General features: G+C 42.3%; 1 protein-coding gene across 2 annotated transcripts; it reads left to right on the forward strand.

The window, feature by feature from the left end:
• Positions 1-479: 479 nt before the first annotated feature.
• Positions 480-12,799, forward strand: AQP11 (aquaporin 11). 2 transcript variants are annotated; one of them, XM_035329970.1, is made up of 4 exons: positions 480-638; positions 955-1,627; positions 6,857-6,973; positions 11,999-12,799. In XM_035329970.1, exons 2-4 carry the CDS (start codon positions 1,033-1,035, stop codon positions 12,067-12,069), a joined length of 783 nt encoding a protein of 260 aa, XP_035185861.1. In that variant the 5' UTR covers positions 480-638; positions 955-1,032; the 3' UTR covers positions 12,070-12,799. The 2 variants fall into 2 exon arrangements, with proteins under 2 accessions (XP_035185861.1, XP_035185871.1); XM_035329980.1 differs by lacking the exon at positions 480-638 and having other exon boundaries at positions 661-1,627.
• Positions 12,800-14,775: the final 1,976 nt, after the last annotated feature.

The raw sequence follows: 14,775 nt of genomic DNA on the forward strand, positions 1-14,775 counted from the left end.
TAGTGGTGGTGGTGGGATGGCTGGACCAGATGATCTTGGGGATCTTTTCCAACCTTAAAGACTTATTCTAACACACCTGCCACACACACACCTGCAGCATACACACAGCTCCCAAGGATATATAGAACCACATTACCCCCCCACACCCTACCAGAGACCACCACCAGCGCTCAACACCCCTCACTCAACGCCCCCCTTCCTCCTTCCCCAGCGACCACCGGGCACGCGTTTGCATTTTTATTTTCCTTTATTACAAACACCGAGGGGGGGCAAACCTCGCCGGGAAAACTTGTACAAGAGGGAGAAGCGAGAGGAAGTGGCCAGGGGCTCGACCGAGCCCGGAGCCCCCCTGAGCTCCCACGGCCGCAGCCCGCGCGCGGGAAAGCGCCCGGCACGCGCCCCCCTCCCATTTTACCCTCCCCCCCCCACCTGCACCCCCCCCGCGCAGCCGGGCTCGCCGCGCATGCGCAGTGGGTCCGCCGGCCGCACAGCGCCCGGCCGTGAGGCGAGGGCTCCGGGCGCCGCCGCTCTTCGCTGCGCCGTGTGGGAAGGGATCTTTTACATTTATTTATTTTTATTTTTTAACCGTTTTTCGCCTCTTCGCACTCTCCCTAAACCGTGTGAGGGCTGCGAGGGGGGTAATGGGCTCGATAATTTTTTCCTCGGGGGCGGCAGAGAGGGGTTTGCCCCTGCTCGTCCTCGTCGTCCCCCTGTCCCGCCTCGCCTGAGGGGGCCCTGCAGGCCAGAGGGGGGCTCCTGTCTTCCTCAGCGGCTGAGGGGACAGGGCTTCCAGGGCCAGCACCCTCCTCAGCCTGCACCCCTGTCAGGCTGAGGGGGAACCTGCCACCTGGCAGGCTGTGGGCAGGTTGGGAAAGAAGCAGCCTCTTCCTCCCTCAGGGGCTGAGCGCTTCCATCTGCCCTCCCTTTCCCTCCTTCTTTTCTCCTCGTAGGTGGTGGTGGTGGGGCTGGAGCGGAGCCAGCGCTTCCCTTCCGAGTCCTGCCGCCCTGTGAAACTCTCCTCTCCGTCTCGCCATGGCCATCGTTGGCATCTGGCCGTCGCTGCTGCTGATGGCAGGCATCGTGGCGGCGGTGGGGTTGTGTAGGAGCCTGGTTCGCCGCCGCCTGCACGCCCACCCACACCTCTGCTCCTTCCTCCTGGAGGCTTTCAGCACCTTCCAGGTGTGTGCGTGCACGAACGAGCTCTGCCTGCTCGGCAACGTGGAGCCCAAGCCTCACACGGCGCTCACGCTCACCTACGGTTTCACCGTCCTGCACGGCTCGACGCTGACCGGCAGCACGTGCAATCCCTGCGGCGTCTTGCAGCCCCTGTGGGGCGGCGGGACATCGCTCAGGGTGGGTGGGCTGAAGATCGGGGCTCAGTTTGTGGCCGCTGTGCTCGCCAGAGTTTTTATGCACTTCATCTGGAGGCTGGGGATTGCAGAGGCACATCCCGGAGCGATCTCACAGGGCTGCAGCAACCCCATACAGACTACGGAGGTGCAGGCTTTCTGCATAGAACTGCTCTTCTCGGTCGTTTTCCAGCTGACCATCCTGCAAGTGGAAACTGTTAAGCCCAGCTACCGAGTCCATTTGATCGCTCTTCTCATCACCATGCTCGTGTATGCAGGTTAGTCCTTTTTTCTCCGTTACTGCAATCGAGTTGTAACTTAAAAATCGTAAGATGCAAAATTATTTTTCTTTAAAAAGTCTCATGGACAAGTATTTGGTCCTACAAATGCAGAGTTCGCTTGGAGTTTATATAAAGTTTGCCTGGTCAGATTCTATTGCAGGTGTAGGGTTAAGAATGAAGTGAGCTGTGCATTCAAAACAACATCAAATCTACAAGTGAATATGGTTAAGAGACACCGGAACACTTTGAAAATATCTCCGTGAAGGCTTGTTTCATAATGCAATTTGATACAGAGTGAGAGATTTCATGCCGTGTGTGCCACAGAGTGCTCTGATTTCCAAGGGGCATTGCGAGACAGCACGGCTGCCTGCATTGGGGAAAAAAAACCCTGATTGTGCAGACCTGCGGGATGGATGTTCTGCATTTAAATGCATAATGCATATCAGTGCAGCTTACTCTGGTTAACTGTTAAATCTGTACGTCAGAAGCAGGAGGGGATATTTGTGGAATGCATGCAGGATGATCAAATAGTGTCGCATGATTTGAAGGACTCGTGAAAACACATGTTAAAAAAAAAAAAGTGCTTTTTATATCAGAGCATCTCCAGATCTAGTGTCTCCCTGTGGCCTTGTCCTTGCTTTTGCCTCTGGCAGTTTTGGGTCACATCTGGCCTCCAAGATTTGGGATAGTCACCCGCACAGCACCCCTGGGTCACTGGGAAGGAAGAGCTGCAGAGAGGCAGCGTGAATGTTTGTGCTGGCTCCTCGTGCTCCTTGTGCTCCCCAGCGAGGTGCCTGAGTTTTGTCGCTTGAGGGCTGCTTGACAGGGAGCAGCTTGTCCTGGGAAGGAGCCTCTGTGCTTTGGGGTGCAAGGAGAGGTGGTCACGGAGCTCATTGCCCCAGTTCATGCTGCAGCTTCCACCACAGAGAAAATCATCCAGGGAACGATTTCTGAGAGAAGATTGCCGTACCTGCAGCTATCCGCAATGGTACCGACCTCAAAAGGCTGAGCTGTACTAGGCTCCCTAACAGCAAAATGAAAATACAGCCACATTTTCAGATGTGTTAGTGAAAAAAGCCTCACTCTTACATTTAGCTGAAATTATAATAGCTGGAAGATTTTACTCCATGGATAATTTCAATAATTAGCAATTTGAACCACTTTCTAAAATTAATCTTTGAAGGCAGAAGCGAGGTGTCACTGCGTTTTGGCACACTAGGTGGATTTCTGCACGGGTTGGTAAAAGTGTGTAGCCAAAGATTATAGTACCTCTTCTACAAGCCAGGAAACCTGGATTGCTGATTCTTAACATTCCTCTGTTGCTTAGCAAATATTCCTGTAAAATAACACGTGTCACGCTGCCTTTCCCTTAGCTAGTTCATGCAGGGAATTTGTGCCCAGTGCTCCTGGCCAGGCCATCTCTTTCTAGCATGAGAAGGCTGCCTACCAAGTGGGCTTCTTGTTGTAAACTTGGACTTGTTGCGACTATCCAAAGCAGTCAGTCCGTGTATATTTCTAGGAAATATCAAACCTGCAGTGCCCAGGCCTGTTTCCCAGGCATGGTTCAAGCTGTATCGTGTGCAAAACGCCCTGTGCAACCTGGATGTTTTTCTTTCCACTATACCTGAATCTAAAATCAAGGCTATTAAAAAAAAAAAAAAAAAAGTTTCAGGGAGCAGATCTGGAATGTAGTTTTATCCTCTCCTTAGTGGAAAGTGTACTAATTTGTTCTTGTTCACCCTGCTCCATGCTTCCTACGGTTTGCACTCCTTGCTGTATGCTCGGGTCACAAACAAAAGGTGAGAATGCCATCCTGCCCCTGCAGCAGGCACGGGCCTGCTAGTACTGTGCACTACTAAGGTGTGGTTTGAAGCATCTTTAAGTAGCAGAGGGTGTAAGAGCCAAGATCCCTGCCCCTGAGGTATCCCACCAAGTGTGGGAGCGGGCTGCTGCTGTGAAAACCTTTCTGTGATGAGGTAAGAGGCTTGGAACAGATCCTTACCATTGTGGAATGATGCATTCACCCCAGCTACATTCCCTGCCTGTGCTGGGAGAAGTGTTGCCTTTCCCCACTTGGAGAAACACAGAATTGTAGGGGGATCATTGGGTCCAACCCCCCTGCCAAAGCAGGTTCCCTAGAGCAGGCTGCCCAGGTAGGCATCCAGACATGCCTTGAATATCTCCAGAGGAGGAGACTTCACAACCTCCCTGGGCAGCCTGTAAAGAGTGAAGAGTGCTTTGAGCACACAGTAGGAAAAGTGCACACCTTCCAAAGGGTCATTACGGTAGTGGCCAAGTGCTGGTGTACAGGCTTTGAAGACAGGCAGATGCTTTAACGTAGCTGGGCTAATCATTCTCAGGAAATCTGCGCCTCTTCATTAACTCTTCATGAAGAACTTGAGCACTTCTGTAAAAGGGACAGATCTTTCTTGCCCACCCAGCACCAAAGGGCTAGGCAACCAGCACCAGATTTAGGGGAACTGGTAACACCCCTACTTTAGCCTACAAAAATATCAAACAGTTTAGAATATTGTGTGAATAATGCTATTTCAATCCATGCTAATGGTTTCTTTGTACGCTGATTGTGCCTCCAGGACCTGTGTTTATTACAGTTGTGAATGAATCAGAAATGTTAGAAAATACATCTCAAACAGTATATCACATTTCAGCCCATCAGTTATCTTCTACTGTATGTTTAAAAGCTCTGTCTCACAAGAGGAGTGATTGCAGACTAAAATGGGACTTTAAGGACTATCTTGTACTCAGATTAAATTTGGTTTGGATGGAATGTTAAAGTTTAGCCATATCTCTGTGGCTTATGCCCATCTACATTTATTGATACACATGCAGGGCTAAAAACCATTAAAATGGTTTTGTTGTGTTTTTTTTTTGTCTTTTTACAGTTGTCTGAGTTAGATTGATGGAAAAAAAGTAGGTGTCGGTAGGTCACTGTGTGTGCCCATGAAAGTTGTTTAGGTATAGCATGCAACTTACTCCAACAAATAACATCAGGTTATGCAGTAAGCATTTTCAAAATTTCAGGCTGTTCCTTCAGCATTTCTGTTACTTTTTTTCAGTTAAAAATATTCAGATTTTTTTTACCTTCTATCTTACACTGGCCAACTTTTTATAATAGCAGATATTGTGCAATAGAGAAAGAAACAAAACCTCCAGTACTGCATTCATTTTGTTTCTTCCACTAAAAATGAGAAAGAGAATATTTATGCCTGTAAATATTAAAGGAATGATTCAGAAGCTAAGGATGCAGACCATACATATGTTGGTAAAGAACACTCAGATACTTCCTTTGAGAAAATATTTATAAGGGGAAGAAAAAAATCCACTTTTTGAGAGCTTTTTATTTACAGGCAATATTACAGTGAGTTGAATAAAATTGGTAAGGTATTTCTGAGCTTAACATGTTGAGGTAAAAATGACATGCATATTTTTAATGCCACATTTCTCTCTATATTTTTATTTTTTGCTTTTAGTAATCGTAGAAGTTAAAATTATTTTCTCACTCATTGTGCAGAGCACTCACTACTTCACATTTTTAGGTTTTCATGTGTGCAATATCAAAGATCCTATGCGTCTTTTTGCCATCAAATGATTTATCCTTTCTAGTACACACACTCTGAGATGCAGTTTTGTGTTTCCTATCACGCTTTACCATGCTTTCACATTTTAAATGTGGTATGCTACCAAAGGACATTTTAATCTAACAAATATTTTTAAACAAGATAATACAAGTGCCCCTGTCCTGTGGTTTATATTCCAGCAGTTACTAGTAGTGAAGAAGTAGCAGTTAAAACTGTATCTTTTGTTTAATACCTAGTCAGAAACAGCATCTGCCTCCTGCGAGTGAAATTCTGCTCTTCAGTGTGTGTTTGTGGATACAAAAGCAGGAGCTGCAAGTCTGCAAACAGATTAAAGTAAATTATGTTAGATGGCCTTCCTGGCCACGGTGGAACTTGTTCCTGTGTCAGTGTGCAAAGTAAGACTTCGCAGTAAGTAGGAGTTGCTGTTGTCAAATCAGAGTTACTGAATAGGTCAGTAAAGATTAAAACCTTTCCAAACTGAATAGTTCAGCAAAGATTAAAACCTCTCCAAGCTGTAATAGCGGTAAAAGAAATGAGGAGGAGTATATATAGAGGGAAATACAGAAGAAGAGAAGGAGAAAGACCTTACTAAAACTTCTAGTAAATGATTGCATTCGTGACAAACGAGGATTAACAGCAGCATGGTGTTTGTACAACGGGCAAGGTCAAAGCTCACGCCAGCTTATTTGGCCTAGGAAAATCACAAATAAGTTTTAAACTAAATAGATACAATTACATACTATGGTACGGGAATAAATTAATAGAACAAATATGGGGCAGTTAGTAAATAATAGTACCAAATACAGAATGTTTTAATGAGCAGTGGTTTTTCAGCAGGATTGCAATGAGAGGACCAAATCATATCAGAATCAAAAACACTTACCCCCCAGCTCATCTCAGTCCCCACAATGTGATATGTCTGGATCTCATTTAGAGAATATCAAGGCAAGTTCATTTACATCTAAAGCCCGAAAGAAGGGAAGATGTTCAGCTTCTTTAAACTTCTTTTAAGACCGTGAGTGGGGTTTGCTTTTATTTTCTTCAAGTGACAAAGAATGAATGTGAAGGCTTTTCCCCTGGTTATTGCCGTGAGATAACCCTAGCATTCAATAAATCATGTGATAACATCAGTGTTCTGTTCAAAAACGCACAAGTCAGCTTAGCAAGAACAGCACTTGGCAGTTTTCTTGATTATCTTGCATATGTGTTACATGAGACAAGGAGATTTAATAAAAGCTCAGTGTTTGTTTGCTAACACTTGTATAATTTCTGCTTTAAAACCATGATGCAAGACAGAGTACAATTTTGTCAACGCAAACACAAATGTTAGCCAAACTAGTACCTTGACACAATAGCTGTGATAAAGAGATAAAGGAAGCTGTAGCCTATAAATTGGTATCTTAAAATACATTTTAGAAAACTGTTAATAAGTTAAAGATGTATCATCAGTTTAAAAAAGAAAAACAAGCTGTGCAGAACTGTTCAGCTGTTCAAGTGGTTTCTGCTAATGCATTTTATTGCAGGGTATGTGTTTCTTGCGGTGCTGTGTAGGTGTATTTCAGTAATGCATTTAAAGTAGGTATTAAGCAAGATGGCTTAATTTCATACTGTTTACGTTTTGTTTCAGGTGGAAATCTCACAGGAGCAATATTTAACCCAGCGTTGGCTTTTTCATTACATCCAAAATGTTTCTATGACAATTTTTTGATTTATTCGCTAGTCTATTGGATAGCACCATCCTTAGGTAAGTTCTTAATACGTGATGTATTTAAGAAACTGTTACTTAGTACATGGCTCAAAAATCCAGAGGTAGATATTCTTTATTTGATAGTCTACTTGTCTTCTGGTTTAAATAAAATCCAGAAGATACTTAATTGTATGTGTAGAAGTCATTCAGAGTCAGGGTTTCCTTCTACAAATGCAGTCTTTGTATTTTAAACTTAGTTAATGCTTTATGTAGAGCACCTGTAACAGTCTGTTTTGTGAATCGAGCATTTAATACTGAGGTTTAAACACCAGTTTTATTCTCTAAATAATATATACTGTTTTGATCAGTTTAAAGAAACAACCATCTTAGGATAAAACTGTTTAGTTTATGTGTCATGGCCAAAGTCTAAGTACTTGTGGGATGCTCTGAGTGGTATAATGTAACAGGGGACGGGACCTCACAATGCTAAATGGCAAATTGGTAGGGTTAACTAGTTAGTTGTGAACCAACAGTTGTTTACTCTGGAACGCGATCCTTTTGGAGCTGCCTGTTGTTCCAGATTTTATGCCTCAGTATTAAAATCCAGCTTGAGATGTGCTGCATGTTCTTACGCTGACCAAGGGCCCACTTGTAGATTGCAGCAGAGTAGTAAAAAGGAGAAGAGGCTACCTGAAAGTAAACATTAGCCTGATGAGTTTCAAAGAGAAACAAGTTGTTTAGCATGCAGTTTCTATCTTGTTTTGTGACAATGTACAAGAATATGGGGATTACATTAAAATATATATATATTTATTTAAAAAATAATTATCAGGTATTAGAACAATATGCTCAATTATTACTACTGTAATATCACATCTTTTTCATCTCCTTAGTGTCCAAACTTTGCAGTTCCCATTCTGTTTTTCCCCCAGTCACTGTTGAAAACGGTCCTTAATCCTAAACTAAGAACAGAACACACATGTGAGGAACTGGAATTCTTCTAATTTAAATTCTGGTTCATCTGGTGCAGATGAAAACACTTCATGCTGTTGATTGTTTACAGTTACTCCCACCAAATCTTTAGCTTCCTGTTATATATAAAGAGGTAGCTAATCCCAAATTCTTTCATGACTTAATCCTATTAGAAGGCACAACAGTGGTATTGGAAACAAGGTGAGTATGTGAAACATGCACAGGAAACAGCTCCTTGGTTTTAGTAAATAACTTTTTTTTTTCCTTCTTCGTGCATTTTCTACTAGAAGTAGATTTTGGTCAGTCAAAAATGGAGAATGAATTTCAGTTAAAACTAATTTTGTTGTTAAAGCTTGTAAATTTTGTTAAATTACATATCCAAACATGATGACTAAATGGAGTAAGCTTGACAAAAGCCTGTGTGCTGTTCCAGTTAACAGCTAATGAAATGTCTCAGGTAAAGCTGATGAGCATCACCCAGTTCCTAATCAAATGTAGGATATTCCTCAGAATTTAAGTTTAGCTTTCTGTTAGTTTACCTTATTTCAGTCTGATACCCACCTTGAGATTGTCTGTGTTCTCAGTACTTGACAGTTAGTGTTTTCACAAGTGATCTAAAGAAATAGGAGAAATTCTGAAACACCATCTTCTATTTAATTAGCGAGATGCGTCCTTCTGAACCTCTCTGCAGAAAGCCTTCAGGTGATCTCGGCTTGAGTAAGAAAATCAGCAGATGCTAATTCAAACGGAACTGTGAGTCAAGGAATTTAGGATGTGGTCAGGGAATAATGCTACATTTATATGAAGATAAAGGATTACAAAGATAAACAGTCAACATACAGACAATACATACAGAATATATCAAACGCTGTCTATAATTTACCAGGGGAAGGAACTTCAGACCAAGTAGTTATGAAGATGTGAATACTGGAGACAGATAATTTTTTGCACAGTGGCACTACTGTAGCCAAACATTTCATTACAGATGTCAGGCCTGTGGATCACCTGCAGGGCAGAGTAGGCTATCGGTAACATGAATATCTCATAAAACAAGGGAACTTCATGAATATGTAGACCTTGCTTTATAAACCAAAATTTTAAGGTGCCTGAGGTGGAAGTATAGAGGAGCTGAGTCTATTAGAAAATGGAATTGATGAATGCGTGAGTGCAGATCTACAAATCTAACATGTAATGTTAGACATGAGAAATTGAATCTAACATGAAATGACATTTTTCTGGCACTTTTTGCAAATAATAATAGAAGTTCTTCCAAAAGTGGACTAAATTATGAAACATCTGAGAAAATGACCTGCTATGATGGTAAGAAAATTTATGTGAAAAGAACCTCTAATATATAAGCAGATGATGAGGGAAGAGATACTTTAAATGTAGTTGTAAAGACTTTCAGAATCCGTGTGGCAGTAGAAATACTTCCTAGAAACCCACAGAATCATAGTGATACGCTAATTTCTCTCTCATTTTCCCAAGATCTTAGATGGTTAAATTACTTTGTTCTTGTTTGGAAATTCTTTCAGGAGACTATTACTTAGGGGGTTTTATGATGTGGTATAATAACTACCGTGTGCAGAAGCATGGACTAGCATACCATGGAACTTCAAATTGCCTGTGCCACGTATAATGCAATCTTGTTTATGGGCACAGCAAAAACCGTGAGGACTGGGAGACTGAGGCCATTCCGTTTGAATGGATTCCCTGATCTAGCTGTAAGCCAGTTCTTAACCATCACTTTAAAACAATATTCTTAGAAAGTACTCTGGGAACAAGAGGAAGATTGATTATCATCTTCACAAGAGGAGGAGGCTGCGGAAGTTTTCTATTAGGATACACCAGTCTGCTAGTGTCTTACAGCCTCTTGTAATGTAATCTTGGAACTCTAGTTAAGAGCTCAATCCTCAAAATGTTTTCACTGAAGTTTTGGTGCAGGTGATTCTTCAGTAACATTAAAACAGCTGATTCCTGAAGTGAATAGAGGTGTCAGCGAGCGTTTATGACTTAGCATAGGCAGGCCCAAATTCTTGTGAACACAGAGGCAGTGAGTACAGGTGGAACAAAGACAGTTTCTGTTTCACTGCCAAAGGAATTCATGTCACTTGTCCAGGCATGATCACACCATTAGTAATGACTGTGACAGAGCTAATGCTTCTCTTTCAATACCAGGGAGATGGCAGCTACGAGTGGAAGAGTTGGTGGCAATATATTGGATGTGAGAGCAGTAAAACGAGTCTCTCTTAGCTGGACAGGTGCCAGCTTATCCTGCCAAGTTTCTAACGCTATGAAAGGAGACTCAATGACCGTTTCTTTGGATCAGTGTTGCCAGAAAGATTACTACTGTTCCTTAGAAGAAAATGATTGTAACCATCAGGTTAGAAAATAAGTGCCACAAAAGTCACTTAGAAGCAGATGTAAAGGGAGGAGGTGAGCAAAGAAGGAGGCTGTAGGTGAAACTGTCACCTTTCTGCTCGGAGAGGATATTCAGGTTTCCATCAGGTTCAGTACTTAGGCATGGAGTTTAGTAAAGAAACGAGAATTGCAAGTCCATTTCCAGTGAAGCGATCAGCATCCTGGGGACTTCAAAGACCTGGTGGGATAGCGTGCACAAGTGGAGCACGTTCCTGGATAGGGAAAGAGAAGGGGAGCTGTGCTTCCTGCTAGGGAGTTCCTTGGCCTTGGAGAACTCTGGGGAAAAACCAGTGATACGCCTGGTGAAGAGTCGCTGGATCTAGATGGGAGGGGAAATAATATTGGGGTGTTGTAATGGAGGGATGTTGCAGACCTGCCCAAGAGAGAGTAGCAAAGAAGGGTTTCTACAAACATTGAGCAAATGTCCAGCTCCCAGACTCTTGTCCTTCTAGGGCTTTTCACCTATGCAGGCATCACCTGAGAGAGCAAAACTCTAAAGCATTGAGCGAACGCAATTCAGAAAGTTCCTAGAAAACTCTCACTAAGTCTAGTGCAAATACCAACAGACCAATGAGTGGTCCTGCTCCCAAACAGGGAAGAGCCAGTGGTGAGTGTGGCCTCTTGGGCTGTAGTCTTTACAGTAGTTCAGTGGAAGACATGGAAGGGTAAACAGCAGAGCTGTTTGGACTTTGGACATCAGACCAAAGTTCTGCTTAGCTAGGGAATGGGTAGGTAGAATTCCCTGGGAAGCTGCCCCAAAGGGAGAAATATCCCGTGAAAAGCTGATTTTTCCCAAAAGCTTGCTGAGAGCTCAGTAACGTTCTGACGTGCAGGAACAATCTGACGCACAGTTGGACTGGGAATTTTGGCAGAAAGCCTCTCCCTGAGAAAATGTAATGATGGATGGCACGAAAAAGGCTCAATGTCTTTTTTACCTCATTCTTCCCGAGCAAAGCTTGCTCCCATACCTGTGTGTAAAGCAGTAAAGTTTGGGAAAGGAGGCAGTAAATAGCAAGAGAGCAACAGAGTATCATCTTCCTTTCTGAAACAGAATATACCATGTTTTTTTTTCAAGAGAAGGAAAAAAAGTCTTAATCTACTTTTTCTGTATTTCAGTGCCCTTCTTGTGAAGAACCTGCAATCTCTAACTACCTTTTTTTTTTTGCTTTAGAATAACCTCTAATATTATAATGACCTTAAAAAACGAAACAAAACCCCACTATCCTAAAGCCACTTGTAATGCCAACATGGTTATGGTTGTTGGAACAGACACTGCCAGCCAACTCAGCCTTATCCCACCTACTGAGGAATTAAGGTTTGGTCACCTGTATGTCCTTCCTGGTAGGGGAACAGGAAGGTGCACACATCGGCTTCAGCTGGTCAAACTGCTCTGTCTTTGGCTTATAAGCATCAGAAATAAAACCTTCAATATCCAAAGAAACACTTCACTATCAGTCAGCTCATGAGGATCACTTGCATGGTCCATTGCAGCTTTCTTTGTGAAAAAGTTTCCAGAAAATACCATCTGTCTCAAGCCCTTTCAACAGGAAATTCCCTGCTGCAGCAACCCCCGCTGATGTTACTTTCCAAATACTTCAACGTAACATGTATTTGCAACTGATGCTGGAGAACTGTGTCCTTCTCAAGATACATTTAAATAAATGTTCTTTTTGTATTTTGTCTTTTCAGGTACCATACTTGTGGCTTTTGTATGGAAATCCTTCCTTGGATACCCTGAGACGCCAACTTCGGAGTTTTAGCAGTACTATGTTAAAAAAACATTTTCAAAGAAGTTAAATTACAGTCACCTGCAGAAATGAAGCTTCCAGGAAGATGCTGACATCAGCTTACAAACCATCTTTCAATTGTTATTTTCAGATTTCATGTTTTGGAATATTTCGCTTAAAGCTTTGTATTCAAAAACTTACTTTGTAATAGCGTATCAGGATGCTGAGAATACCTGCCAACAGTTTCTGTTAAGCCATACAAATGTGAAGGACTGTTAGAACACTGAAACTTTGTCACTTTAGCCGTAAGTGCCGTTTGCTGACCTTAATTACAATGGCATATAAAACTTAAGTTTAGATAAACACCCGGTCCTTTCAGGGTTTGATTTTACTGGATTCTTCCCATAGACGGCTCCTGTGAAAATGAAGCTGAAGATTTCATTCTTTTATTGATCTCAGCTTACACCTACTTGCCATGCATGTACCTCTGAGAGGAAGAGAGGCTGGCTGCTTTCTTTTCTGCTCCCTAGAAGAATCACCACAGCTTTATTCTAGAGGTAACCTACACCAAAAGTAGGACCTGTAGGACCAGCAGTGTTTTACTAATACCCAAGCACAGGTAAGTAACCCCTCTCTTTCTTTCAGGAAGGCTTTGCCCTGCCCTCTCCCTGTAGTTTATTGAACGTGGATCTTGGTTGAGAAGAGTGTTAACGAAGTACTGTTAGTTCCGTAGATACTCAGTTAAATGTGATTATAGAGGGGAAAAAAAACCCAACAACTTTATCCCAGCTTGCTGTCTTTTGCACACAGTAGAACAGACACAGTATGTAGGGATGAGTCACATGAGGACGTGATACATAGTTGATTTTATGCAAATCTTAACAGATATTTTTCTTGAAATAAATGGATTTGCAATGTAATAGGATAAAAGAGAGAAAAACATAGGAAAACAACCTATGCAAATGGGCACAAATATACCCTTTATAGCCTTAGCTGAGGTGAAAAGCACCAGGAGGTACCAGTCCTCTCAAGTTCCCCTCTAGCGTGAGGTTCCTTCCTCTGGATGCTTAATTTTTATAAGTGACAGTATAGCAGAATCTATTTTTCAACTTTAAGATTAAATTCAGTTTTTCACTTGACTAGATTTGAAAATCAAGATGGTTAACAAGTTATATAAAGATTCCAGTAGTAGGCCCCTCTATTCATTGTCTTTTTGTTTGTTTAAACTTTGTTCACATTACTAACCATATTCAAAGAGGAATAGGAAGAGTCAAACAAGCTGTTTGCACACTAAAATTGTGATAGCTGCTGTTGTCACTATCCTTTTTGCAAGAGTTTGGGAAATAGTTCCCTTTCCTACTACTTGCGATAACTTTTTTTCTCAGTTTAATTTCTAAGATATGTTTAGATGATATTGCGAAATGAAATCAATTTGGACGTGCTTTTCATATAAAAGTCTTAATGCATAACGGTGTTCAGTCATTTAAAAAAAAAAACAACTGCTAATACACCAAAAAGCAATAGCACTGCTGGGTTATCATCATTCAGCAGCACCTTGATCCTGGTGCAAGCAGGCTTGCTGAAGGAAACGTATCTTGGTAAGAAGCTTCAAGGCAAGGGCTCCACCCCGCCATGCTGTGTGCCAGATAAAGCATCAGCCTTCAGCCATTTGTGTATTCATCAATTTCTTTATAACTCAGCCGTGGAGGGCAGCTGTAACAAGGAACAAAGCTGATGCATGCAACCTGTGAACACCACATGCTTGTACATGTACTGCTTCTAAAGGAGACGTGTCAGGAGGCTGCTGTCACTTCCTTGCTTTACTACTTTTTATCCCTTTTATCCATTTTAAGGTGATCCATACATTGAGTGTGGTTTTGTTTCTTTTTTCCCCTGGGGCTTCCATTTCCTGATATACTCAAGCTGAGTTTTTAGCCTCCTTTCTTATGGAAATGAACCTTACATAATGAATTAATCTGCACGTCTCCTCTGAGCCTGTAAGGTCCAGAGGGTAAAGGTCTCAAACCTCAGAGAGCATAAAGATAAAAGGGAAAAGAGAAAGCAGAGAAACACCTACAGGAAGCCCAGTGGTGTTAGGTTAGACCCTACTTCCACATCATCTTTGAAGGACTGCAGTCAAAGTCCGTAAATTACAGAGGGCAGATCTGATTTCTGTATCTATGTTTATTTTGGCATAGCACACACCTTAAAAGTGGTATTTGCTATGTAGCTGGGTAATTAATAAGCACTATGATTAGGCAATTGCACGTAAGGCCTACATGCTGCTACTTTCTTACCTCCACCACAGAATGACTTAATTCAAGACCTAAATTAATGTTGGTAGGTCATAGTCAACACTTTTTCTTCTCTGCAGCTCAATCAGCTGTTTGGCTTCATTGCTTTAATCCACTTAGCTCATCTTTGGGAGGCTCAGCAATGAACAAAAACCTAAGCGTTAACATCACAGAACTTTAATTTTCCTTTCAGGTCAAAGCAAAATAGCAGCAAATGGTAACTGGCATTCCTGCTGCCCCCACATGCCTCCTCTAGCTGAAAGGACAGAGTACAGGACATTGTGTGAAACAGTCAGGAAATACTGCTGGCTTTAAATCTCTGCTGCAGGAGCACCACTGTGGACTTTTCCCTCAGCCAAATTTTCTTGTTTGGACCTTGTAGTCTATAGCACTGAACTGCTCACTGACAGGAGAGCAAAGTATTCATTGGTTCAGTGTTGTAACA

Source organism: Oxyura jamaicensis, chromosome 1 (genome assembly GCF_011077185.1).
Source record: "Oxyura jamaicensis isolate SHBP4307 breed ruddy duck chromosome 1, BPBGC_Ojam_1.0, whole genome shotgun sequence".
Classification (NCBI taxonomy): domain Eukaryota; kingdom Metazoa; phylum Chordata; class Aves; order Anseriformes; family Anatidae; genus Oxyura; species Oxyura jamaicensis.